The following is a 24572-nucleotide window of genomic DNA, read 5'->3' on the forward strand; positions in this document are numbered from 1 at the left end:
CAACAGATTAAAAACAGAATAAAACATCAAAGATTAAAAACTTCCCTAAACAGGAAATGATGTTTGTAGGGATATATAAAGGCCATTTCCAGAGGTCTTTCAGTGCTGAGAGTCACATTACTAACAGGTCCCAACAACTATACAGACCCTAAGGTTGGTATCCAACAGACACATTCTGTCCCAGCAAGAATTTCCACTTGCACAAAGGAATTTACATCCTTTCCCCTACCCACACATTCCCTAAATCTGTTCAAGAGGCTCCCCCAACCCTCCAGAGCAGATCTGAGGAGGGCACAGGCTGCATGTGGGGAGACAATGTCTCACTGCCCAAGTGGAAATCCTTGCAGTGAGAACAAGTTAGCTGGATTCTGCCCAGTGGCGGAGGAAACCACTCAGGCGCCAGGGGCGGGGCGAGCCACCCACAGGGGTGGGGCATGCTGCAGGGCCTCCAGTGTCTGCCTGCCTCCTCTCACTCAGCCACCCTACAGCTGGGGGGGAGGCAGCGGGCAGACAGTTTTGGCAGCACAGAGCCTGCACACGCCCTAGCCACCGCGTCTCTCCCAGGAGAGATGCATGGCTCAGGCGCGCTGCAGGCCCTGGGGTGAATGCCACCCGGCATTTTGTCACCCCCTCAGTGATGACACCCGGAGTGAACCGCACCCACCGCACCATAGCTGTCAAGCGTCCCTTATTTGGCAGGAAAGTCCCTTATCCCAGCGCCATGTCCCGCTGCTGTCCCTTATTAATGATGTCCCTTAAATTTCCCAGGTTTCAAAGGAAGCAGCTCCTCTTCCTCCCTCCCTGCCGGCCAGGGAGGAGGGAGGCTCCAACTGTGTTGCTTGGCTGCGTTGCTCACCCAATAAGGAGTCTAAACAATGACTGGAAAGTGGAGCCTGCATGCCTGATCAAATCGGCCGCATTGCCTGGGGACTTGCCTATGCTCAACGCTTTCCAGGGGAGAGGTGACGGTGGTTTTCCTTGCTGCATCCCCTTTGCCGGGTTGCTGCGCTGTGGGAACCACCATTTGACGCTTCCTTTGGCTGCTGGCTGGGCTTTCTGCCTTTGGCTCGGAGGGGTTCAGAAGTTGAACATACCTGTGCTTGGAAAATCCCTTATTTTGGCAGCTGATCCCTTAATTTCTAGGCTGCTGGTCCCTTATTTTCAAATCTGTAAGTTGACAGCTATGCACCGCACGCACACCCCTTCCTCTGCCCCTGATTCCACCCTTAAAATTTAAGGTCAACATTGAATTCCAGTTGTTAAGAACAGAAGCCAGGCCAATAGCCCCTCTCGTCCAGCATCCTGTTCTCACAGAGGCCAACCAGATGCCTTTGGGAAGTGAGCAAGCAAGACCTGAGCGTGACAGCACTCTACCCACCTATGATGCTCAGCAGCTAATATTCAGAAGCAGACAACTTCTGACTGTGGAGGTGGAGCATAGACTTCATGGGCAGCGGCTAGTAGTGGCAGTTTGATGCATCACACTCACCCTTCCTCACAAACAAACAGTATTATAAATACTGGAAGCAAGGACAATATTTGCCTTTTTTCACAGGCACTCTACAACGCACCGTATTTTTCGTCCCATAGGACGCACCGGCCCATAAGGCGCACCTAGTTTTTGGGGGGGAAATAAAGGGAGGAATTATTTTTTTCCCCAGGCGCAGGGCTGGGGCGGGGGAAGCCTGAGCTTTCCCGGACGCCAGCCCCCAGAACAGGCAAGTCCCCGCAAGCCGTGGGAGCCCAGTGGAGGGCTCCCACCGCTTGCGGAGAGCTGCACAAAGCCTGGAGAGTCCGAGAGTGATGGCGAAGTTGCGCGCAGCTTCACCATCGCTCTCAGAATTTGCGGGGCTGGGAGCGGGGAAAGCCAGAGCTTCCCCCAACCTCAGCCCCCAGAACGGGTCCCATAGCGATGGCGAAGTTGTGCACAGCTTTGCCATCGCTCTCGGAACTTGCGCGGCTGGGGGGATAGCTTCAGCGAAAGCCTGCATTCACCCCATAGGACGCACACACATTTCCCCTTCATTTTTGGAGGGGAAAAAGTGTGTCGTATAGGGCGAAAAATACGGTAACTCTTCAACGACCAGAATGTTCATCTTCATGCACAATGTGGGGAATAGTAGTCTACTTGGCTACCATAAAACGTTATAAAGATCAAGACACAGGATAGCACAAACAGGTATTACCTGCACAAAACTCTCTTTTGTTTCAACAGAAATTAGAGTCCTGCATTATGAAAACATCCAAAGCGCCAAAAACACAACCAAGTGACACCAAGTGGCCGTTGGCTAACATGGCAGGTGGGTAATCTAAAAAGATTCAGCACGGAAATGTAAATGGATATCCACACGCAGAGATCATCCTAAGAAGGATATTTAGGCAGAAAACATGGTGCCCTTTTGCCTGGGAGTAAGTCCCATGAATTCAATAGGACTTGCTTCGGAGCAGTTGTGTGTATTGGGTATGGTTACTCGGTAGTGAAGCAGAGATACTCTATGCATGATCAGAGGTTCTTAATCCACATTAAGGACACGAAGAGTCCCTAACTAAACCACAGCAAGACCCAGATGAAGTTAAGGCCCCTACATTGGCAGCTATTCTAGAATGTGCTAGGGTGCTTCTGATATTTGTTAAAAACATCTCTCTTTACTCAGACTTCCCCCAACGATCCCCCCTTCAGTTGTCCTATATTTTCTGATTATGTCTGTGGCATGTGAGTTTCAGGTGATGATTTTAATGAACGTGGCAAGTAGTATAGAAATGTTTCTGAACAAGCTGCTACAGGCTCATCCAGCGGGCTTGCTGCAAGAAATTCAGATCGTACTGTGTACCTGTGCCTCAAATGTTGCTTTGCTTCAGTCTTCTGGAGAGGTCAAAATAGGACAGGAGCACAATCTCAGTAATAGGTCCTGTTTTTGTTCAGGGCACATTATACTTCATGGAAAACCACCCTGCCGCCACAGGTCTCAGCTAGAAAGGGTCAAGAGGTGTCAAATGCAAATATAACCCAAAACGACTCACTTTGTTTTCCTGTGTGACAATTATACTTGCACCCCCTGGTTTCAAAGGCACTTCCTCCATTGCTCCAAACACATCCGTCTCAACAGAGAAGGTCAGCTCCAGCCCCAAGTCACTGATGTCATTATCTAGAATCCACTGCAAGTTCTTGCCATACTCTGGATCAATAGATGCCACGTCTTGGTAGTTTACAGGAATGCCTTGGAAAAACGCAAAGAAAAATCCCTTCATGCCTGCTAGTTCAGGAACGGTTTTTGCTGTGTTCTGTTTTATTTGTGGTAAAGCACTGCCATCTATAGACACACTGAAACAGTGCAGGACAGCAGGGATAAAAAGGTAAAGGTACCCCTGCCCATACGGGCCAGTCTTGCCAGACTCTGGGGTTGTGCGCCCATCTCACTCAAGAGGCCAGGGGCCAGCGCTGTCCGAAAACACTTCCGGGTCACGTGGCCAGTGTGACATCGCTGCTCTGGCAAGCCAGAGCTGCACACGGAAACGCCGTTTACCTTCCCGCCAGTAAGCGGTCCCTATTTATCTACTTGCACCCGAGGGTGCTTTCGAACTGCTAGGTTGGCAGGCGCTGGGACCGAGCAACGGGAGCGCACCCCGCCGCGGGGATTCGAACCGCCGATCTTTCGATCGGCAAGCCCTAGGCGCTGAGGCTTTTACCCACAGCGCCACCCGCGTCCCTTCTAGTAAACTGTTTTCTAGTAAACTGTTAATTTAGCAGCTGCTCTGATTTTCCCATTCATTCCAATAGGTGTGAATTTGACTCAATAGTGTAGCAAGTTAAATTAAAAAGCCAAAACAAATCACAAATCTGAAAGGAGGACGGGGGCAGACATGAAGCATGTTTTCATTTAAAAAAAAAAAAGTTCCATTGCAAATTGCTGCTCAGGTCCATAGCACCCCTATTAGTACAGGAGGGTCTTTATAACAGCCTAACTCTTGCTGAGCTCAGGAACGGGGTAAGAATGAAATTTAAATACAGTGCAAGACATCTCTTTAGCCAGACTTCATGATACACTGCACATCACAAGAAGATTCAAGACTGCTGGAACCATACCAAGAATATGCTTGTAGAATGACCTTGTGAAGTAAATGTTGACCAGCTGTCTGTGATTCAGTGCTAAACCCAAGATCTGTCCAGCAAATCTGAAGTAGTTCAAGTGATCAGGATTTACAGAAGAGTTGCTATTTGGCTGGAAAGTGGTTCCTATTGTCAAAAAAATGTAGGTATTAGGTTTCACTTACAGGTTTTCAGACTGTCTAAAACACTAACATTTGATGTGTTTTCTGTAGTTCAGCATCTGTACAAAAGAAAACGTGGCCTGCAAAATCCCACTTTTTTAAAAAAAGCAGTTAAGAATGAAATAAAATAAATTTGAGAAATATAACCTTAATTTCTATTATACAGTCGTACCTTGGTTTTCAAACAGCCTAGTTCTCAAACGCTTTGGCTCCCGAACAATCAAAATCCAGAAGTGAGTTTTCCGGTTTCCGGACGTTCTTTTGGAAGCCGAATGTCCACCGGGGCTTCTACAACTTCCGATTGGCTGCAGGAGCTTCCTGCAGCCAATCAGAAGCCACGCTTTGGTTTTCAAATGGACTTCCAGAACGGATTCCGTTTGATTCCAAGGTACTACTGTAAATTAAATTTCACTCTGAAGATACCTTTTATTAAAAACAATCGGCAGTATCCAATGTTAGTGCAATGATTTTCATTTGAGCAACAGAACTTTTCCTCCCTATCTGCTCCCAACATGTGCTCTGCAAATCAGCACTGGAGGATTTTGGGAACCCCAGAACAGACTGTGGGGAAGCATAAGAGGAGGACATTTCCTTGCTCAGCCAGAAGCCCTCACATTAATGGAACTTTGTTGGACATCACCCAATGTTTGCTTGTTGCCAACGTATTATTCCTTCTCCTACATCTCCATTTTCACAAAAACGATCCTAGTGTCAGAATTATTTTATTAGGTATTACACAAAACTATCTGTTCCACCTTCAGACCGAGAACACATTGTCCAGGAAATTGATCAATAAGCCAAATGGAGCTTTTGGCTGAAGCTTGGCAATTTGGCCTTGAAACTGTAGGGTGTTAAAGCAGCAATTTTTGGGAAACTGTGGTGGGCTGCGGTTTAAAGAAAAAAAGTAAGGAATATAATTGAATACATGTAAAAATTTAAAAGAATAAATCTAGCACGGATGAATGTTTAATCTCAAAACCCTCTCCTTTATACATTAGGAAGTGAACTCTTTTAAAAGGCTCATACTTACACTTTTTGAGAGCCAAATGTAAAATTCTGAGAGTTTTAGATTAATTCTGGCACAGTCTTGGTTTGCTGTTCATGATTAACTTCGAGCTATTGTAAGAGAAAGGAGATTCCAACCTACCATCAGCTGATTGAGTAAAAAGGCCATAATCTGGGTTAACTATCTCATTGGATAAGATATCAAACCACTCACGTACCACGCCTTGACCCTGGGTGCAAAACACAAGTTGAAATACCTCAGATAGAGTTTTGTATATTCATTTTTCTGTCCTATTTTTTCTGTCCTATATTCTTTTTTCTGTCCTATTTTTTCTGTCCTATACTGTACTTTTCTGTTAAAAATATCAATTCATATAATGTATTTTTTTAAGAGAAAAAAAGCCCATCAGGTCTTGTGATCCTTCTTAAGAAACATGGCTCAAATTTTTACACTGTGTTATCCTGCCCAGCACATTTCTGTATGTCTTGGTATAGGACAGGCATCCCCAAACTTGGCCCTCCAGATGTTTTGGGACTACAACTCCCATCATCCCTAGCTAACAGGACCAGTGGTCAGGGATGATGGGAATTGTAGTCCCAAAACATCTGGAGGGCCGAGTTTGGGGGGTGCCTGGTATAGAAAATGGTGAATCAATACTCGCAAGGGTCGGCAAACTACTATCATGAACAATTGTGCTGTTCACAACCAACAGCAAAAGCCCTAAAAGTGATACACTATTCTTCTGATAAGCATTTACTCTGCAAGGTCTTTGCTTTCAGACATTTTCCTGTCTTGATCTACCTATATCAGAGCCTGGCATATCCATCAGTGAGCAAACAGGCCCAGGTAGGTTTTCCCCCCTACTTAGCTTAGACTTGCTCATTAAAAACGATGCTTTTACACATTATATAAAATTACACTCACCATGCCTTCTTCGCCATGGAAACGGACAGCAATTCCCTGTTTCAGCTTTGCACAATTTGCTTTAGATACAACTTCACAGCTGCTCCTAAAAATAGAATCTAAATATGAAAACCAATTAATTCCTTTACTTTTGTCTGCACAGAAGGGTTTTGAATAGAGAGGATGGCTCGAGTGAAATTCCTTACCTCTGTGGACCAGCAGAATATCATTTTCATTCACTGGCCTATGAACCATGTCTGAGTCTGGCTGCCCTGAATGCAAGTGCTCATAAAACCATTCACAGCGATCTTTAAAGGGCTAAGTGAAGGAAAAACACACACAAGATCAAGTGTGTCAGATGTATCATGAAACAGGAAGGAATTAAAGGGTTAAACCGAGTAATAGGCCAGGATCCAGAAGAGCCTTCCTTTGTGTTAGTCCAGTGAAATTTTTGACTGATTCTTTAAACAACAACTTGGGATAGCAATATCCCAAAAGATACTTTTGAAAACTTCCTCAGTTTACAAAGGTATTTTCCTAGTGGTATAGCAGGCTGATGCTCAAAGCTCCCGTAGGCATGCAGTACACTGAATCCAATTCAATTAAAATCTCAGGTCGGGATAACTCACTGAATGGCAAGTCTTCCTCTCTCAACCAAAGTTCCTCATCTGGGAAAAACATGTAACTTACAATGCTTCCTTTCACATAACATTATAATGAAAGGCAGGACTGTAAAGAATTTTGTTCATTTGAACTGAAGTATATATGGTATAAAAATTAAATAAAAACACTTTTTTTTAACTTCAGAATATAGATATGGCTAGCTTTTCAGCAAGTCAATATGGCTCAGTCTCCCAGATGTGTGAAATGGGAATAGTCTCTCTCTCAACAAGATGTAAATAATAAAATTAAACTATTGTATCAGTCTTATCATTTTTGCAATCAGTGGATTAGATGTACCAATAAATCTAAATGAAAGTGAATAGCATATTTATAAATTTAGCTTCATTTCTGGCTTCTAACCCACACAGTTTTTGGCAAACTGAAATATGTACTTTTAATATATATGTTTTAGAAATTGAGCCACAGATTGTATTACACATTAAATATGTTTTCATCACTCACTTGTGCTTTTATGATGTGCATGAATCTGGACATGAGTTCAGGACACTCAAGAAGAAAGTGGAAGTGATCAAAAATAATTTTGGGATTTCTGGAAAAAAAGATTAAGATTAAGAAATGTGCCCAGTTTTGAAGAAATTATGATTCCACTTAATCATGCACACATTACGGAGGGTGTGCAAATATCACTCCTGTGATTCCAAAAGAGTAAGTGCTCTCAAATAAAATAATAGCACAGAAATAGACGGAAGTGGTTGACTTCCGTTTCGTCCTGAATATAAAACAAATGTGATAAGAGATCTAATGGCAGTCCACATATTACGAAAATGATAACTCTCACATTCAGTGCTACCCTATGGTGAACTATAGCATTCAGAACAGCAGACAAATGTGTGGAGTAGTACTGGAATATGAAGCATGGTGTTTTATACAACACACCAAGTTACACAAACTCAGTTCATTAGACTGAAGTTTTTAATCTCATGGGAAATATTTCATGAAAATGTTAATTTCTGGTGACATACCGGTTTACAAAGCATTTAAGAACATTGTCGTGTTTGCAGACAAACTCTATGAAGCGAGGAGATGTCATTCTGCAATTTAAAAAATCAGATTAACAAAGTATCCAAATCTAAAGACAACAACCCATCACAGCATTATCTTTTCCAGGAGGCAATCCAAACAATTTAGTCTGGAGCAGCTTTCTTAAAATCACTCATTTCAGATTAGAGAAGCTGTTTTTATAGGGGGGGGGCTCAACCCCCTGCAGCAATGTAACAAAAGATATAATTTTAACAAGCATCAGACCCTGAACAAGACAGAGTCTCAAACTTTAATACAGTAACACAGGATTATAGTGAACATGCAGCGGGAACCAGCACCACATAAATCACACTGAGTTCTTCGGAGAGAAAACAGTGTGTAAATAGTAACTGTAGCCTTCAGTTACTATGGCTTCAGACATTTGGACCAGAAATTGTAGAGGTTTAGTGACTCTCCTTCACTAAAACACTAAAATTTGAAAATGCTTCCCATCCACCCCAGCCAATTGTTTGAACCCTGAAAGGTGTTTAAAAAAATGAAACAAAAAAGCCTTGAGTGCTAGTTTTTATTTCCAACAATATTCTAGAATTCTGCTGGCATCACATTCGACTGAACATACGGTTCTAATTTGGGCCCTGGAAGTACAGGAATCCTTACATTTACACAGCAGATATGCGGAGTATGTTTTTCTGACCTTGCATTCCAGTGATATAGATAACAGAAAGGCCATCTGCTCAGCTTTCCACAATACATGAAAAGATGGGAAGATACATACTTTTCCCTAAGGCACTGCAGAAGTGAAAAATCACTAACACATTCCTATGCAGTCAGGCCTACATTTCCTTAGCCTCATAATTGGTCTAGATCAATCCTACATGAGAAAGGCTAATTTATGCAACTATCATTTTCTTTGTAGTAACAGTAAAAGTTTACACAAGCCAATTTATAATTTAAGTTATCCACTGACCCCTTTTGTCAAAGATACCTGCTGTCCATAAAAGAGGGTTGTTACTTGCTAGACTGCCAGCTTTTTATTGAGGGTGCCTTCTTCTCTTCTCAAATAAAAAGCCAGAACAAATGTTTCAGCTTAAACAACACTTTCTGTAAAAGTCCTGTCTCGTGCCTGTGCTGGAAAAACTATAGTCCATGAAGCAACAACCAGTGTAATGAAAAACTTTAATGAAGTTCAGCCAATATGGGGACAATTAGAATCTGGAAAGCTGTGGTGGATGGTAGGAATTGTTAGGAATGGCTGGTCCAAAAAAGTAAGAAGCCGCAGGAAGCTACTAGAACCTGCACAAAATGACTTATTGCTACACCATGATTGCTGAAAGCTTCATGAAGGCCTATTGTACCCCAGGAAAGAGAAAGCTGTGACCTTCCAGATGTTGTTAGACTATAAATACAATAATCCCTGAACACCAGCCTTGCTGGCCAGGACTGGAGTCCAACAAAATCTAGAACATGGCTTCCCATCCCTTTTCTAACCTCAGGTTTACAGCCGACATTTCAGCCTTTTTTAAAAAAAGAAAGAAAGAAAGCATTATGTATCTGGAATGTGTCAAAGAAAAGGTGTGGAAGTCTGAGGCTTCTTACCCTTGAGGCATCTGACAGGAGCAACACATATAAAATGCTTGAATGACAGCACTCAGCCGGTTTGCTGTCACGGAAATAACATCCTGGCAATCTGCATAAGCTTCTTGCGTACTGCCGACTTCATACATTTTAGGGTCCCCCATGTCCATAGGTAATGCTGTGCTCTTCTCTGATGCGGCAACATCAAATATATGTGTAGGAGCACCATCTTGTTGATCTGGTCCCTTTTGCTTCAGTAAAATAGAAGTGATATTGGCAGAGTCTCTTTTGTTTTTCATCAGCTCTGCAGATATTAGAGCTAACCATTCATCTAATGAGTGCCAGAGTAATTCCAGAGGCTGCAAAGCACAAGAGAAACTGAATTTAAAGCAGACCAATAGATGTATTTGCAGATTACTATAGGGAAGCTATTAGGATTCTAGTAAAGCTATATTTTTAAAAAATGAAACAAGTTTTCTCCCATATCCTCAATCTCTATGGAGCATCTGCAAAGGAAAATAGTCAATTTGATTAAAAGCCATGCTGACGTTATGGATTTGCCAAAAAAAAAATCATTTCATATTGTTGCTAATAATTAGTATGCAGACTATTGCTAAGCAGATAGAAGGGCTACAGAGATCCCCAAAGGTATAAATCAAGCCTTCATTATGGGTTATGCAGGTTTTATGAACACCACACCCTGCACCAAATGACAACCAGAATCCAGTCATAGCCTTGAATAGACCACGGACCAGAACTTAAAGTTAGCACAAGGTAAGAAGTGACCAAGACAAACTCCTACCACTTTAAATATTTCCCTTTTTCTGTGAATAGGCTTGAGGTTTTGCAGAAAGAATGCCAGAGCAAAAATCAGAAAACGTTACTTTAAAGATTTAGAGGGAAATGTAAGCTTCCAATAAGCATGCCTTATTTTATACTTCAGATTTCTTAGGTATTCACTCCTAAACAAAATTCTATTTTTTTATGTAAAAAGAGGATTTTTTATCAAATTCCTATTCATTTGTGTTTCCAGGAGAAAGTTATTTTTGCCTATTCCTCTTGTTTTCCTATAGTTTTGCACGGTGTAACTTTTTACATTTACTTTCTCCCTCCCTTGCTGGTTTTTTCTCTTTTCCCCCCTAAGATTTTAAACTCGCAGACAAGATAATCTGCTACCCGTGAGTCTTGCTGACCCAATGATAAGCTTATTCCTATGAAGTACTAACTAACATAGCAGTTCATATGTTTTGAGTGTGCTCAAAAACTGTGTAGTCCCGAAAGACAAATTTGGCAACAGGTTTTGGAGGCCTATAATTATATCCATATTAACAGTTGTATGAAGAAATATTGCAGTTGCCATACTTGTATCTTATGTGTCACTAAATATACCGTATTTTTCGCCCTATAGGACGCACTTTTTCCCTTCCAAAAATGAAGGGGAAATCTGGGTGCGTCCTATGGGGCGAATGCAATATGGGGACAGTATTTGAAGCCTTTTGAGTAAGAAAACTCTTGTGATAAAGATTGTCCATGTGGTTGTGGTACCCACACATTTCTCAGAGGCAGCAAAGAAAAGCAGCTCTCCTTCCACTCATACATGTGCAAGAAAATGACCTTAGATTTTATGAAAAGAGGAAAAAGAGATCCATAACTAAAAAGGTCTACAGTTTAGCAACAAGGTCTTGACCTCAGTAGACCCACTTGTTCAGTCTCTCTATAAACACAACATGAGGGCTTTTCAGAAAAATCAAGCACACAAAATTCCAAGTGTTTCCTAAAGTAAGGCTATCATCATAGCTGTCAACCATCCCTTATTTGGCGGGAAACTCCCTTATCCCAGCGCCGTGTCCCGCTGCTGTCCCTTATTCATGATGTCCCTTAATTTTCCCGGGTTTCAAGCTCGCCCAGCTCGGGAGGGAAGCAGCGGCTTGGGGTCCTCCGCCGCGCGAGAGAGAGCGCGCACGAGCTGCCGCATGTCCGTCTCTCCCTTTTCCCCCTCATGGGTGCACCGTGAGGAGCCGGGTAAGCAAAATCCCTTATTTTGGTTGCTGATCCCTTATTTTTGAGGCCGCTGGTCCCTTATTTTCAAATCTGTAAGTTGACAGCTATGGGTATCATATCGATCACACTTCAGCAGAAGCAATGATATTTATACAATTAGGACTGGGATATGCAATTTTTAGGACACTCTGTTTCATGCTACACAGGATGATCTCGAGGGAAATAAAATGAGAAACATTTTGAAATATATGGCAATCAGTTAAGTTAAGCATTGATTATAAAGAAAAAGCAAGTGGTCCCAACTTAAAATGGGTATCAATAAACTTACGTCCTCCTCATGAGATGCCTGATTAATGAATGCATGCTTTGTGAAATTCATCTCTTTAAGGTCTATCTTCCTAATAACGTCAACTACTTTTCTGACCTTGAACACTTGGCTTCTTGGAGTTTTATTTCCATTGTACCCCATGTCATTTCCATTATTGGGAGTGGATGGCCCAAGTCGAAAGACATGACAAAATATCCTCACGATTCTCAGCAGGCTCTTCATTTGAGCTTCATAATTACTTGACAAGCTGGAAAGCACAAGCCACGAAATGCTTCAATATAACGGAGAGACTTCCTTATGACCCAAATCAAAATCTTCAAAATAGCTACAGCCACAGACCCATCAATTCTCCACTGGCAAAGCACCACAGTTCTGCTCTTCAGCCTATCAATTCTTTAGACGTCTTGTTTTGTTCCCTCAACTCCGCATTTTATAAACAGGGAATTTAGGTCATGGGAGCAGGCCACCCAATCAAGTGCCATACTATTTTCCCTTTCCAAATGACCATGGGGCAGGGGGAGTGACACAGGCAGAAACGGTACATCTTACGTATCCACGTACACAAATGCCACCAATGTAGTTGCACATTTGGCAGGCCTGCTTTGTTTATTTTGGCAGACAGCAGCAAAGACTTAAGAAGGTTAAGCAAGTTAGTCAGCACCTTTTAACCTATGTTTAAGTAAATGTGCTTTGGTGGGAGTTAAAATATTCCATCGCAGGAGAAAACCACACACACACACAGAGGAAACCTAAGAGAATAAATTCTTTGTGGTGAGGGCCCAACTTACCTGAGTAGTTTGTGACCATTTGTTGTAGCCACCTCAGCAAGACTAGTCAAAATTTTAAGATACTGGTTTTCATTCTGCTGAGACAAGTGTTCTAGGACTTGCCGTAACTAGATACAGGAGGGGGGGAACAGTCACAAATTTTTGATCACACCAGACAGTAATTTAAAATGTTCAACCAACCAACCAACCAATGTCAACCAATAATTTCTAACACAAGTAGGACTATCACCAAACCGCTATAGTTTTTAAAGTATTATATGGGATGCAGCAATGTTTGAGCATCTCACCAGACACACAAGGGCAATTAAACACATAACAAAAAGAGACACCTTCCAAGAAATGTGGACCTCTTTCTTTAACTATGTTAACAACCAAAATCAAGACCTTGTTATACCAACTGCTCAATCTTCCTGGTGGAGAGGTTACAATAAGTAATATGTTTGAACACTGAATCTGTAAGCTTATGTATAAAGTCAATGGATACAGCAAACACCATTAGATGGAATGCTGGATAAGTGGTTAATGGTTCTTGTTTTTGTATTTGTTTAAAAACCAATAAAACATTTTTTAATAAAAAAACTGCTGTAATTTGCAAAACCTAACTGATTAACACATTGGGTTGGAAACTAAACATCAGAAGATAACTGAATTCACCATGTTTTCTCTAAGTTCTTCATTCTGTGTCATTTGAATAATTGTTTGGAAAAGTCTAGGATGATGCTGTATCAGGATTTCGCAAGTCTCTCCATAGCCACCCTGAAAAAGAGAGGATTTTTAGTTAAGCAATAATTGAAATCATATCCTTCAGGAAATGGCGTAACTGAAATACATTGAGTATTAAATGAAACACAAATATAGATACAATTTTAAAGGACTATGCTACTAGGAAGCAAGATCAATTAAAAAAACCAACAGCAGTGAAAAGTAAAGGCAAGTGTTCTAACTCACATATCAATATTGAAGCTTCCCTTTTCAACTCTTAAGTTAGGGAAGTCCATTTTGTGTGAGAGAATATAGAGGCTCAGATCGAATAATGTATTTTAGGGTGGGAAGAGGAGGCAGGGACCCATTAGCATAATTTGTGCTTGTTTCCTACCACATAAAGAACTTCTACCTCTACCTTATAGAACTTTCTATTGTGAAAGCTAAACAACTTGGCTCCCTAAAGAAAACACACGTTACTTATAGACCTGCTTGTACACTGAGATAAGCAGGTGTGGCCCTCTCGGTGGTACCACAACCCTTAGAAATTTATCTGCAGAACACCAAGAAAATGTGGAGCAGCCTTCCTAAGGAGATACGGCAGGTGATGTCTATGTTTTCTACACATGCTAAAAACATGCTTGTTGATCCAGGCATTTGCCAACTAGAGGATACTGAAGATTTTGTTTTATTGTGATTACTATTGCAATTGTAGTTGTCCTAAGATTTTACATGATTTTATTGATTATGCTACTTCTTAATTGTGCTATAAAGTCGTACCTTGGTTTTCAAACAGCTTAGTTCTCGAACGTTTTGGCTCCCAAATGCCACAGTGACTGTTCTGTTTTGTGAACTAATTTTGCAGGCCATGCTTTGATTTCCGAATGTTTTGGAAGTCGAACGGACTTCCGGAACGGATTCTGTTCCGACTTCCGAGGTATGACTGTACACCACTTTGGATACTGTGTATATGTAAAGCAGTATAAATGCCTTAAAATAATAAAAAGCTTGATAAATATAAAATGTTGGACTTAAAACTCAAGTGTGGCATTTTTTAATGAATACATTAATGGCTGAATTCAGCATTGGTGGGGGGACCTGATTTCCATGTAATTATTTATTTCATTGTCTAGGATTAGATGAAATATCATTCAAGGCAGAACTCTGCACACAATTACTCCCGGCATTCAGATTTGAGTTCTAAGAGTTACTTCATAAGAATTTAACATCTGCTTAGATTCAGTAATATCACAGGCGCTGCACAGAACACAGAAGCCTCTAACTGGAGGCATTTAATCTAATTAGGGCTTTGTATATTAGAACGTGGAACTGACACATGATGCACAAGTGACTCATGAATCCTCTTTCCATGTTTCCAGGCCCAAACTAATACATGGAGGGCAAGTCATGTGTTACAATGAATACACTCCTCTTCCATCAGAAACCTACACATTCTGCTTGGGCAAAGGGGAAAGCGGAGAAGAGACATAATTTTTATTGTTGCACAGAAACAGGAAACAACAGCCACCTACAACAACACCCTCCAACTAACAGGAAACGGTTACAATGGCACTCAACAGTAGTTTTAAGCAAGATATGTAAACCTGAAGCAAATTTGTACCTGTACACAGAGATCAAGTGGTGTGACCCCGTTTTTGTCTGGCAAATATTTGGCCCCTCTCAGCAAAAGGATCTGTGCAGTGTCTCTTTGGCCGTGGCTAAATAAATCATAAAGAAGTTATAAGATTCATTCAGTGCATGTTCTATTAGCCTTCCTTCCTGAATCCACGCAATATTTCAAAAATGAAAGAAGTATTAAGTATTAACTGAAGGGTATTCAAGATTTTCTAAATATAAATCAGAAGCAGCAAGGGAATTGTTTGGATCAGCAAATAGAAGCAAGGTGTTTATAAATTCTGTCTAGCTTTCAAATATAAATGGTACTTACAACCAAAAGGAGGGGGAAATAAACATTTTCAAAAGAAGAAAACATAAGGCTTCAAGACGTCCTAGATATGATTTTCTTGGGATGTTTAAAGCTTGGACTGAGGGAAAGAAGATCCCATATTCCACCCATGCACACACACACCCCTCAAGAAGTTTAATGCATTTGAAGAGAATACAATGAAAAACACTGAGTGATTCAATGTTTATAATATTTATAAATCCTCAGTACAGTGTAATGGTCTACATCAGCGGTCAGCAAACTTTTTCAGCAGGGGGCTGGTCCACTGTCCCTCAAACCTTGTGGTGGGCCGGACTATATTTGGGGGGGGGTGATGATGCAAAAGCACCATGAGCCCCGGTGTCTGTGTACCTGTGTCTTGCAAGCGGCAGGGGCTGGCAGCAGCGGAGGGACGATGAGCGGCTCACAAAAGGGCTCCGGAGAGGGGCTGCTTAAAATGGCAGCCGCTCAAGTGCTGCTGGTGGTGGCACCAACAAAGCCCAGCCCCCTTTCTCCTCTAGGCAGGGCAGGGAGAAGCCAGGAGGAGGGAGGGAGGAGGTGCCACCGCCGCTGTGTGAGGGAGAGGGAGGGAGAGGGAAAGAACGCGTGTGCTGGTGATCCCCAGACCGTCCACGGGCAGGATCCAGAAGGCAATTGGGCCTGATCCGGCCCGCGGCCCTTAGTTTGCCTACCCATGGTGTACATCATACTTTGATTATGGCATTAAATAAAAAATTAAGCTCCAGCCAAGAAGAACCATAGTTCAGTTAACTCAGTGGCAGAGCACCTGGTTGGCATGTACAAGGTCCCAGCAGCAAACTGTGGCATCTGCATTTGAAAGAACCTCTTTTAGCAAGGCCAGGAAAGACCTCTGCATTAGTCAGAGCATCCACTACCAGGCTATGTGTGCCAACAGCCTGATTCAGTACCATGCAAGATTAACAGGTTCAAGGAGGCCAAGAGAGTGATTAATGCAAGGTTATTCAGGTTATTCCTCGTGGTGAAGAACAGATTTTGCAAACCTAAGTCAACATTCCCCTGATTTCCTCAGATATTATGAACTTCCAACATTTAATAAAATAATTTAAAAACAAAAACAAATCATACCTGCAAGCAAAGTAGAGTGGAGTTGCTCCCGAAACGTTGGGCCTGTTTATATCTGCACCGCTATCCAGAAGACACTGAACTGTCTTTTGAGAAGAAAAAAACTGAATGAAGTTAATCTACAAATATGCACTATTGAGCTGCATTCCTATCTCATTTATTTAGGATTAAGCCCCGGGGAATTCAATGCAACTTACTTCCAAGTATACACATCTAGGATTGTACTGTTACTTCTTTAAGTTACCCCCCCCAAAAAAAAAACCAGAAAAAATATCATTTACAGCGGCATATTTTTTTAAAAAATAGTTAAGCTTACAGATTTAATTTGTCTCCCACCTACATTTTCAAGTTTAACAGCAGAGATTTATTATTCACTAATTTCAAGGGGACCAATTCTGAATTAACAACTGAATTTCACCCAACTGAATTTGGGCCCTTGTAGAATACGTCATTAAGTACAGTGGTGCCCTGCAAGACGAACGCCTTGCAAGACGGAAAACCCGCTAGACGAAAGGGTTTTCCGTTTTGGAGGCGCTTCGCAAAACGAATTTCCCTATGGGCTTGCTTCGCAAGACGAAAATGTCTTGCGAGTTCCTGCGGGGTTTTTTCCCTTTTTTCCCCCTTTTCCTAAGCCCTAAGCCGCTTATCAGCTGATCCGCTAAAAGCCGCTAAACCGCTAATAGCGCTAATCCGCTAAGCTGTCAATGAGCTTGCTTCGCAAGATGAAAAAAACGCTATACGAAGAGCCTCACAGAACGGATTAATTTCGTCTTGCGAGGCACCACTGTATGTGTATAAATCTAGTTTCCAACCAAAGCCTGTTAAAATAAACTATGTATTCCTAATTATTAGACTGGTCCCCATTAATTAACTTTTGTAAAAAGCGTTCATGAAACAACGCTGCAGAAAAATATGTCATCTCCTAAGTAACTCATTAGCCTACTACGGAATCAGCTGCACTATAAAGCCGTTTCTAAGCAGAAGTGAAAGAACTACAAGAACAAGCAATTCCTTAGGAGTACCATCAGTTGAGAGTCCAAACACCTGATGTTTCCTGTTAATGGGCCTCTTTGCCACAAAATACTTACATTGCAAGCCCTTAAAACTGTAAGTTTTGCTCATTAGCCTACCGTCTTGTGGCCATTTTGGCAAGCCACATGAAGTGCTGTCTGCCCCATCGCATCTTCAACATCTACATTGGTAACATGCTGTACAAGATCGTGAAGCAATTCTGTTCGCCCATTCACAGCAAGCCAATGGATCTGGATACGAAAAACAAAACAAAACGCCGACCAGGGAGAGAAATACATTCAGCAAGTAAATTCAATAAATCTAAATAATGAAATTTGAGGGAAAGGGAAATATTAGTATTAATGTTATTTGCAATCCTATAAAAGGGATTTAGGTGCCAATCAATGGCTTAATATTCATGAGTACTGAATAAACAAGCACTCTGAATAACTTGAAATTTCCAACAATGCATGAAAGAGGGACTCACAGAAACCTGCACCAGGCAAGGAACACATTTTCCTCTTCCTTTAGGAAAACGAATATACCAGAAACACAGGACATCCAGATTCCAACATGCATGCAGAGGGTTGCAATCTAAGACATACCCTATGAAAGAGGGGATACTCCAGGAACACTATGGGGTTGTTTTTTAAATTACCTTAAATTTATATCCCACCTTTCTCCAAACCTGCTGTACATGGTATTCTCTACACAAGCACAATATTTTATGTTACAGATAGGTAGCCGTGTTGGTCTGCCATAGTCAGAACAAAATAAAAAAATTCCTTCCAGTAGCACCTTAAAGACCAACTAAGTTAGTTCTTGGTATGAGCTTTCATGTGCATGCACACTTCTTCAGATGTGTATCTGAAGAAGTGTGCATGCACACGAAAGCTCATACCAAGAACTAACTTAGTTGGTCTTTAAGGTGCTACTGGAAGGAATTTTTTTATTTTGTTCTGACAATATTTTATGAACACTACAGTAACATGAGTTAGGTTAGGCTGGCACAGTGACTAGCCTAAGATCACTGGCCTAGTGAGCTTCAAGTGAGCTTCTCCCAAGTCCAACACGCTATCCAGTATGCCACACAGGCTCTTTGAATGCCCATACTCACATTGCAAACTCTTTTCATCTAGAATGAATAGCAAGAGTTTAATGACATCCAACTTCTGCAGTTGCCCTTGTCTGTCTTTATACAGAGTCCTTGCTAGGTAAAACCGAACATCTACCTAGCCCAGCTGTTCCAACAATGCTTGCTACCCCACCCAAGGAAACTAATATTCAGCAACATGCCTGTTCTATTCCTTAGCAGTGCTAAGGCAGGGGAGGAGAATGATGAGCAAACTTTACCCAACTTTAAAGCTGCAGAGTTGGATGGAAATCATTGCAACAGTTATCCCCGCCACATCTGCAGTTCCGAGATCAGGAGGAAGGCTGGAGCTTGGCAGCCAGACCAGGAAAAGGCCCAGCCATCAACCTTTCCAGCTCCAGACCAGAAAGGGACAGTGGGAGAGGCTCGCTTGTAGTCACAATGCAGGAGGTTGAGCACTGCACTGTTGCTTACAGTGGTGTTACTGCTTATTGGGACCAGAAGATTCTGCCAATCCACTGCTCCCCCATCCTCTCCGCCACTCACTCCTGGATTCTGCCAAGAGAGACTGCTGTTGAAGACGAGGGGGCAGTGTAATAGAGAAGTCACACAGAGAAACTTCTTGCCCAAGCATCATTGGGCAAAGCCCCTTCAAGAGCCTTTGCCCAGTAGCAGTTAAGCTGGCACTCCCCTCCTCACAGGCACTTCCCTCTGGTGGCCAGTGGCTTGTTTGGGGGCCACTGTCTTAAGGCACTCAGAGCACCTGCAAACAACAGTCACTTTGATTCCCAGCTCAAGTGTTCATGGCGAAACCATTATTAACCTCTCATAGTTGTATTTTACTTCAAATAAGGTAAAAGACTAAGGATTTGGTGGTGGTGATCTAAAAAACAAAACAGCACAAAATTTTGAGCATAATGGATGAGGGGAAATTGCTGCACCAGTCCATGCATCAATGTATATTATGACATTAGTTTCACATCACATGCCAAGTCAAATCTTTACAGTAAGAAGTCACTGCAGAAGGCTGCATTTTTAAATAGTACAACCTGGCGCACATGAACATATTTTACAGATTAAACAGCAATTCAGCATCACCAGCCAGAAATACAATTTTCAGAACACAAGATGTATTATTTCCATTAACTACCAAGGACTGTAAGTACAGCTCATTACATTGCTTGATTATCGGAAGAAGGTCAAGCAGTGAAATAAGCAAGTTTAGGGATGATCATAGAATGGCAATATTTAAGTGAAGGGTAATAGGAACAAAATTGCACGACTTACTGCTGTCAGGCCCTCATTATTACAAATGTTGACATCAGCGCTGTACTCTAGCAGCTTGCTCATACATTTCTTCTGGCTGTGCGGAAAACAAATTACATATTGGCCACAAGCCCAATAAAACAAGACTTCCTCAGCTTCCTCCCTAGTTTCTTAGGGCTGGAAATTTATTGCACATGGCATGATTAGCGAGTGCCCCCTTAAAAAGCAAATTACATATTTTGCAAGCTAGGCATTCCATAGGGTGGTCTGTGTACCTGGAGACCTGACTTTCATTATTCTTTTCATTAAAAAAAATTACACAAACTGAACTTATGTTGTTTATTAAATGTATATCAGGGCAAAAGATAACCAGAGCATAAACAACTAAGACCAGGCTCTCCTGGTCCAAGCAGCTAACCATAGCTGGGCATAAGCACTCATAGCCACAAAAGCCACTTGTGACTCCCAATTCAGTCTGTGGAGCAATGAAACAAATGTGGCTTTTGCTTGGCTACAGAGCTTCTGTATGACAGAAGAACTACTATTATTGAAAGACTATTCAATTTAGGAATAAAAAGCTAAATGTAAAAAGCTGCATCTCTTACCCATTTCTAGCAGCCAAATGAAGTGACGTGCACCCTGAAATGTCTTGATAGTTGGGGTTTGCACCTTTCTTTAACAGCAGAACTAGGCATTCAACTGATCCACAGCTGTGGAAAGAGGTTAGAAAGGTTTTAACAAAAGGTTAAAGCAGCTTGACTAGAAAAAGATAACTTCCAATACAAACAGCATTATGTAAAGCAGAATCAATGTTAACCCGTGGCCCTGCCAAGGTTGAACTACAATTCCCATCTACCGCAGTCAGCATGGCCAATGGTGAGGGATGATGGGAATTATAGCCCAACTCCCATAATCTCTAATCAATGACCCTAGTCCAAAACCGTCTGGAGAGCACCAAGTTGGGGAAAACTAATCCAGTGTTTCCCAACCTTGTGCCTCCAGATGTTTTTGGCCTACAACTCCCATCATCCCTAGCTAGCAAGACCAGTGGTCAGGGATGATGGGAGTTGTAGGCCAAAAACATCTGGAGGCACAAGGTTGGGAAACACTGAACTAATCTATATAGTGGAAAAGATGAACCACACACTGTAGCCTCCAACTTAAAGGTAAAGGGACCCCTGGCTGTTAGGTCCAGTCGTGGACAACTCTGGGGTTGCGGCGCTCATCTTGCTTTACTGGTCGAGGGAGCCGGCATAGAGCTTCCGAATCATGTGGCCAGCATGACTAAGCCGCTTCTGGCAAACCAGAGCAGCGCACGGAAATGGCGTTTACCTTCCCGCCGGAGCAGTACCTATTTATCTACTTGCACTTTGACGTGCTTTCGAACTATTAGGTTGGCAGGAGCAGGGACTGAGCAATGGGAGCTCACCCCTCTTTGAACCGCTGACCTTCTGATTGGCAAGTCCTAGGCTCTGTGGTTTTAGGGATTAGACAAATCCATGGACGGTAACACCATCTATAGCTACTAGGAATGATAGCTGGATTAGTCCTGAATACCAGCTGCTGGGATCACAAAGTGCTGTACTAGATAAGCATTTGTTATGGCAACAACGGGGTTCTTTCTTATGTTTTATATGCACCATTACTGCCAAGCCGAGTATATTCAACATGACAGGCAAAAATAGTAATAAACTGAAAGCAAGAAACAGCAATCTAGAAAACTAATGTAAATCTGCCTTTTACACTGTAACATTCCCCGGGCTTTGGAAAGTTGGCTTACTTAGCTGCAATATGAAGCAAGCTCCTCTTCACACGTCCAAATGCATAATTAACATCAAACTTCGAATTTGACAGCAACTCTGAAACAGATCTAAAGCAAAAAGTTCATTTTATTTAGCAAAATATCTGTGTTTTCAACTACTCGTAATAGCGGGCAGATGTCTGCTGTGTGTGCCACATCACCGAAGAAGAAAACAGAAACTCCAACCTACTACACAATATAAACACAGGTACCCAGCCAAATTTAAATAGCTTCAGTAGAAATACTTCAAGAGAATTTATGCTCCCATAGCTGCACATAGAAATTAGGTAAATTGACTTTCTAAAAAGAAAACAATCTATTTTCATGTCACTATTGAATGCATTACCTGTTAAGCCTCTGAAGTTTAAACATCAATCCTAAAAAAAGTGAGTCAGTTTGTACAACATAAGTATTCACTAGAAAATTATTATTTCTAATTTAGTTTCCTCTTTCTTCTTCAATTTCTTTCTTCTCCCTCAAATTGAATAGGTACTTATTATTTGGAAATGAGTTCGAATCATCCTTGTGTAAATTGTATCCTGTACTAGGGAATTGGGCAAGGGCTATACACTGACCCCGTGTGTGTAGTTACTGATAAAGAATTGCTCTGCTTTGGGAGAAATATCACTAGAGAAACACAGTTGATTTAACATGTGTGTTTCTTCTGAACTCAGCTTGGCCAAAAAGCCTTTCATCCAGCTTGTTTATGCTTGCTCATGAAAAACAGTAAGTTTCAGGCCTGGTACTATTAGGGCAAAAAAAACCTGACCTGATTTCAAAATGAAACAAATGTACCACACTATAAAAAAATGGTGCTACTGTAGATCCACTCTTTAGATATGAAGACTCACCTATGTTGGTCAGCCATTACCATTGGCATTAAAGTGTAAACAGCAGTTTCGTTATCTGTGTAGAAATCAAATTATAATTATGTCACATATGGAGGTACAAACTTAGCAAAATATTCTACTCTTAATTCCACCTTTCACTTGCCTTCTAACATCCCATACCACCACCTGACCATTACTCAAGCTTGTAACTCATAGAACACATCAGCATGATTTTTGTCAATAGTCATATTATTAAATATTGATTACTAGAAGAAACCCAGACTGCATCCTTACATACTCCTATTCCCTGCATGCCCTGGAAAACAGTTGCTCACAGTTGCTAGGATGATGCTTATACTTTGTAGGCAGATTAGGAAGCCCTTTAACAACACTGTTTCCCAGCAGCATTAATAAAACACATTTTCACTAGGCTACTGAAATGAAGAAAACAAACTAGGGTTGGAATGTATGTGAAAGGACTAAACTCAGTCCCGTTCTGATAGGGAAAGAAAATTCCTAGGTTCAGAATATGCTCAGAGGCACTCTGTTCTTTATGTAGAACTACTTGTCTTCTGCGCCTAACTGTTTGGTAGGTCCTGGGTTTTTTAGTACAAAAACAAACCAAGCAGATCTGGCATGCCTGAAGTCTGTCCACCCTCGTCTGAAAAAACAGCAAGGACCGGACCCAAAAGCCTTACTGTATATACCACACATGTGCCACTAGCCCTGAAACCTGGCAGCAGAAACACATCCCCTGTTGAAACCCTGATTCTTGGAGCGACACTCCGGCCGCTCTCGAAGAGAAACCCTCTGGAAACAGATCCATCTCGCACGCACGCACACACACACACACACACACACACACACACACACACATGCTTCCAGCTCTGCTCTGGGCTCGCTCTCAAGAGATCACCACCAGCTGGAACCCGGGAACAGTCGCCAGAGCGCCTCTGAGCACGCACAGAGTGCATCCCCCTCCTAAAGAAGCAACGCCGGCGAGAGTAGGCTCCCTACGTGTACACCCGGGATTAGGAGGAAAGGGCTCCGAGGCTAGAGGCCACAACTTTTGCCCCGTAAAGCCTCGAGGCTCCTGGACTGAGGAAGTGTCCCCTCGTCCTTTCTCTTCTCCCCAGGGGATGCTTCCTCCTATCCAAGCTGCCAGCCCTCATCGAGGTCACCGCTCGCCGCCTTCCACCCAGCGCTTGCTCCCCGGTATCCGCCAAGCCCCCCTCCCTCCCCTGCCGCCCCCCTCCGCTCACCTTCGGGCAGCTCGACGGTGCGGGCGCGGCGCAGGGACCTGGTGAGGCGGTTGAGCTGCTCCATGGCTCTCTCCATCCTCGGACAGGAGAACGAGGAGGAGACGCCGACCCCGCCGGCAACTGCGGACTTCCCCAGCTCAGGCTCAGCCCATCGCCCCAGCGGCGGGGCTGCACCCGGTCCGGGTCCCGCTCCTGGAACCGTGGGGATGAATCGCTTCCTCTTCAGCACGCATGCGCCAGTCTCCCGAAGCAGGCCACAGAGCGAAGGGGGAAACGGACATGAAGCGCCGCGGAAAGCGCGCATGCTCAGACGGGAGACGACGCTCGGCGGAAGCTTCTGCCCTTCGCTTGCCAATACTTTCCGAGTTTGATTTTTATTGCGCTGCCGTATTGATTGCCTCAACACACTCCCGCTCGCCACCGCTGCCCGGCCCCGCAATTGCACCATGCTGAAGGCACTTCTTCCTTATTTTAACCTCTATATACCGGTTTCCAGGTCATAGCTGTCAACGTTTCCCTTTTTTCGAATAGGATTCCTCGCAAGAAAGGGGAAAAGTTGTCAGCTATGTTTCAGGTATATGATGGAGCAGTTTACAAAATGCCCAGACTCTACAGTATCCTTAAAGAACAATGCAATGCAGCAGAAAACTATTTTGGGGTTGAAAAGCATTTAACAGCACAATCCTATTACACGTCTACTCAGAGAGTAAGGGGCTTTATATTGCAAACGGGTCCGAATGTGTGTGCGGGGGCGATTGGAATATTAACTTGCATACATGGACGTACCCAGGACTTTTGTGGGGGGAGGGGCAGAACCGACGTGATTGGTCAGTTAGTTGAGTATTTCTATTGTTTCACTTGATGGGGGCGCAGTTCCCCATTGGCTACGCCCATGCTTCCATACACTGGGGAGGGGGTCGTTTCAGTCTTGTTATTCTTCCACTGTTTTGCGACTCACAACAGTGGTCGGGGCTTGACAAGATAGATAAAGAGATAGATAGCTAGATAGCTAGATAGCTAGAT

General features: G+C 42.7%; 2 protein-coding genes across 4 annotated transcripts in view; both read right to left on the reverse strand.

Moving 5' to 3' along the window:
* Positions 1–23852, reverse strand: part of HACE1 (HECT domain and ankyrin repeat containing E3 ubiquitin protein ligase 1) — a 34240-nt gene extending 10388 nt beyond the window's left edge. Inside the window, exons 1-19 of one of the 3 annotated variants that reach the window (XM_083731090.1) lie at positions 23550–23852; positions 22309–22363; positions 21437–21526; positions 20262–20366; positions 19678–19753; positions 17417–17548; positions 16290–16372; positions 14859–14955; positions 13190–13291; positions 12536–12642; positions 11844–11994; positions 9440–9777; positions 7825–7893; positions 7304–7391; positions 6385–6496; positions 6200–6297; positions 5417–5504; positions 4085–4234; positions 3022–3218 (exon numbers count right to left, since the gene is read on the reverse strand). In XM_083731090.1, the coding sequence (XP_083587216.1) occupies positions 3022–3218; positions 4085–4234; positions 5417–5504; positions 6200–6297; positions 6385–6496; positions 7304–7391; positions 7825–7893; positions 9440–9777; positions 11844–11994; positions 12536–12642; positions 13190–13291; positions 14859–14955; positions 16290–16372; positions 17417–17548; positions 19678–19753; positions 20262–20366; positions 21437–21526; positions 22309–22363; positions 23550–23625 (2214 nt within the window). In that variant the 5' untranslated portion in view covers positions 23626–23852. Of the gene's footprint in view, positions 1–3021; positions 3219–4084; positions 4235–5416; positions 5505–6199; positions 6497–7303; positions 7392–7824; positions 7894–9439; positions 9778–11747; positions 11995–12535; positions 12643–13189; positions 13292–14858; positions 14956–16289; positions 16373–17416; positions 17549–19677; positions 19754–20261; positions 20367–21436; positions 21527–22308; positions 22364–23549 lie in introns of all 3 variants that reach the window. The other 2 variants (XM_083731089.1, XM_083731088.1) reach the window with 2 other exon arrangements.
* Positions 1–24572, reverse strand: part of LOC310840996 (uncharacterized protein) — a 278515-nt gene that overhangs the window by 234002 nt on the left and 19941 nt on the right. The gene's annotated exons all lie outside the window — the stretch shown is intronic.

Source organism: Podarcis gaigeae (assembly GCF_964106915.1).
Source record: "Podarcis gaigeae genome assembly, chromosome: 3".
Taxonomy (NCBI): Eukaryota; Metazoa; Chordata; class Lepidosauria; order Squamata; family Lacertidae; genus Podarcis; species Podarcis gaigeae.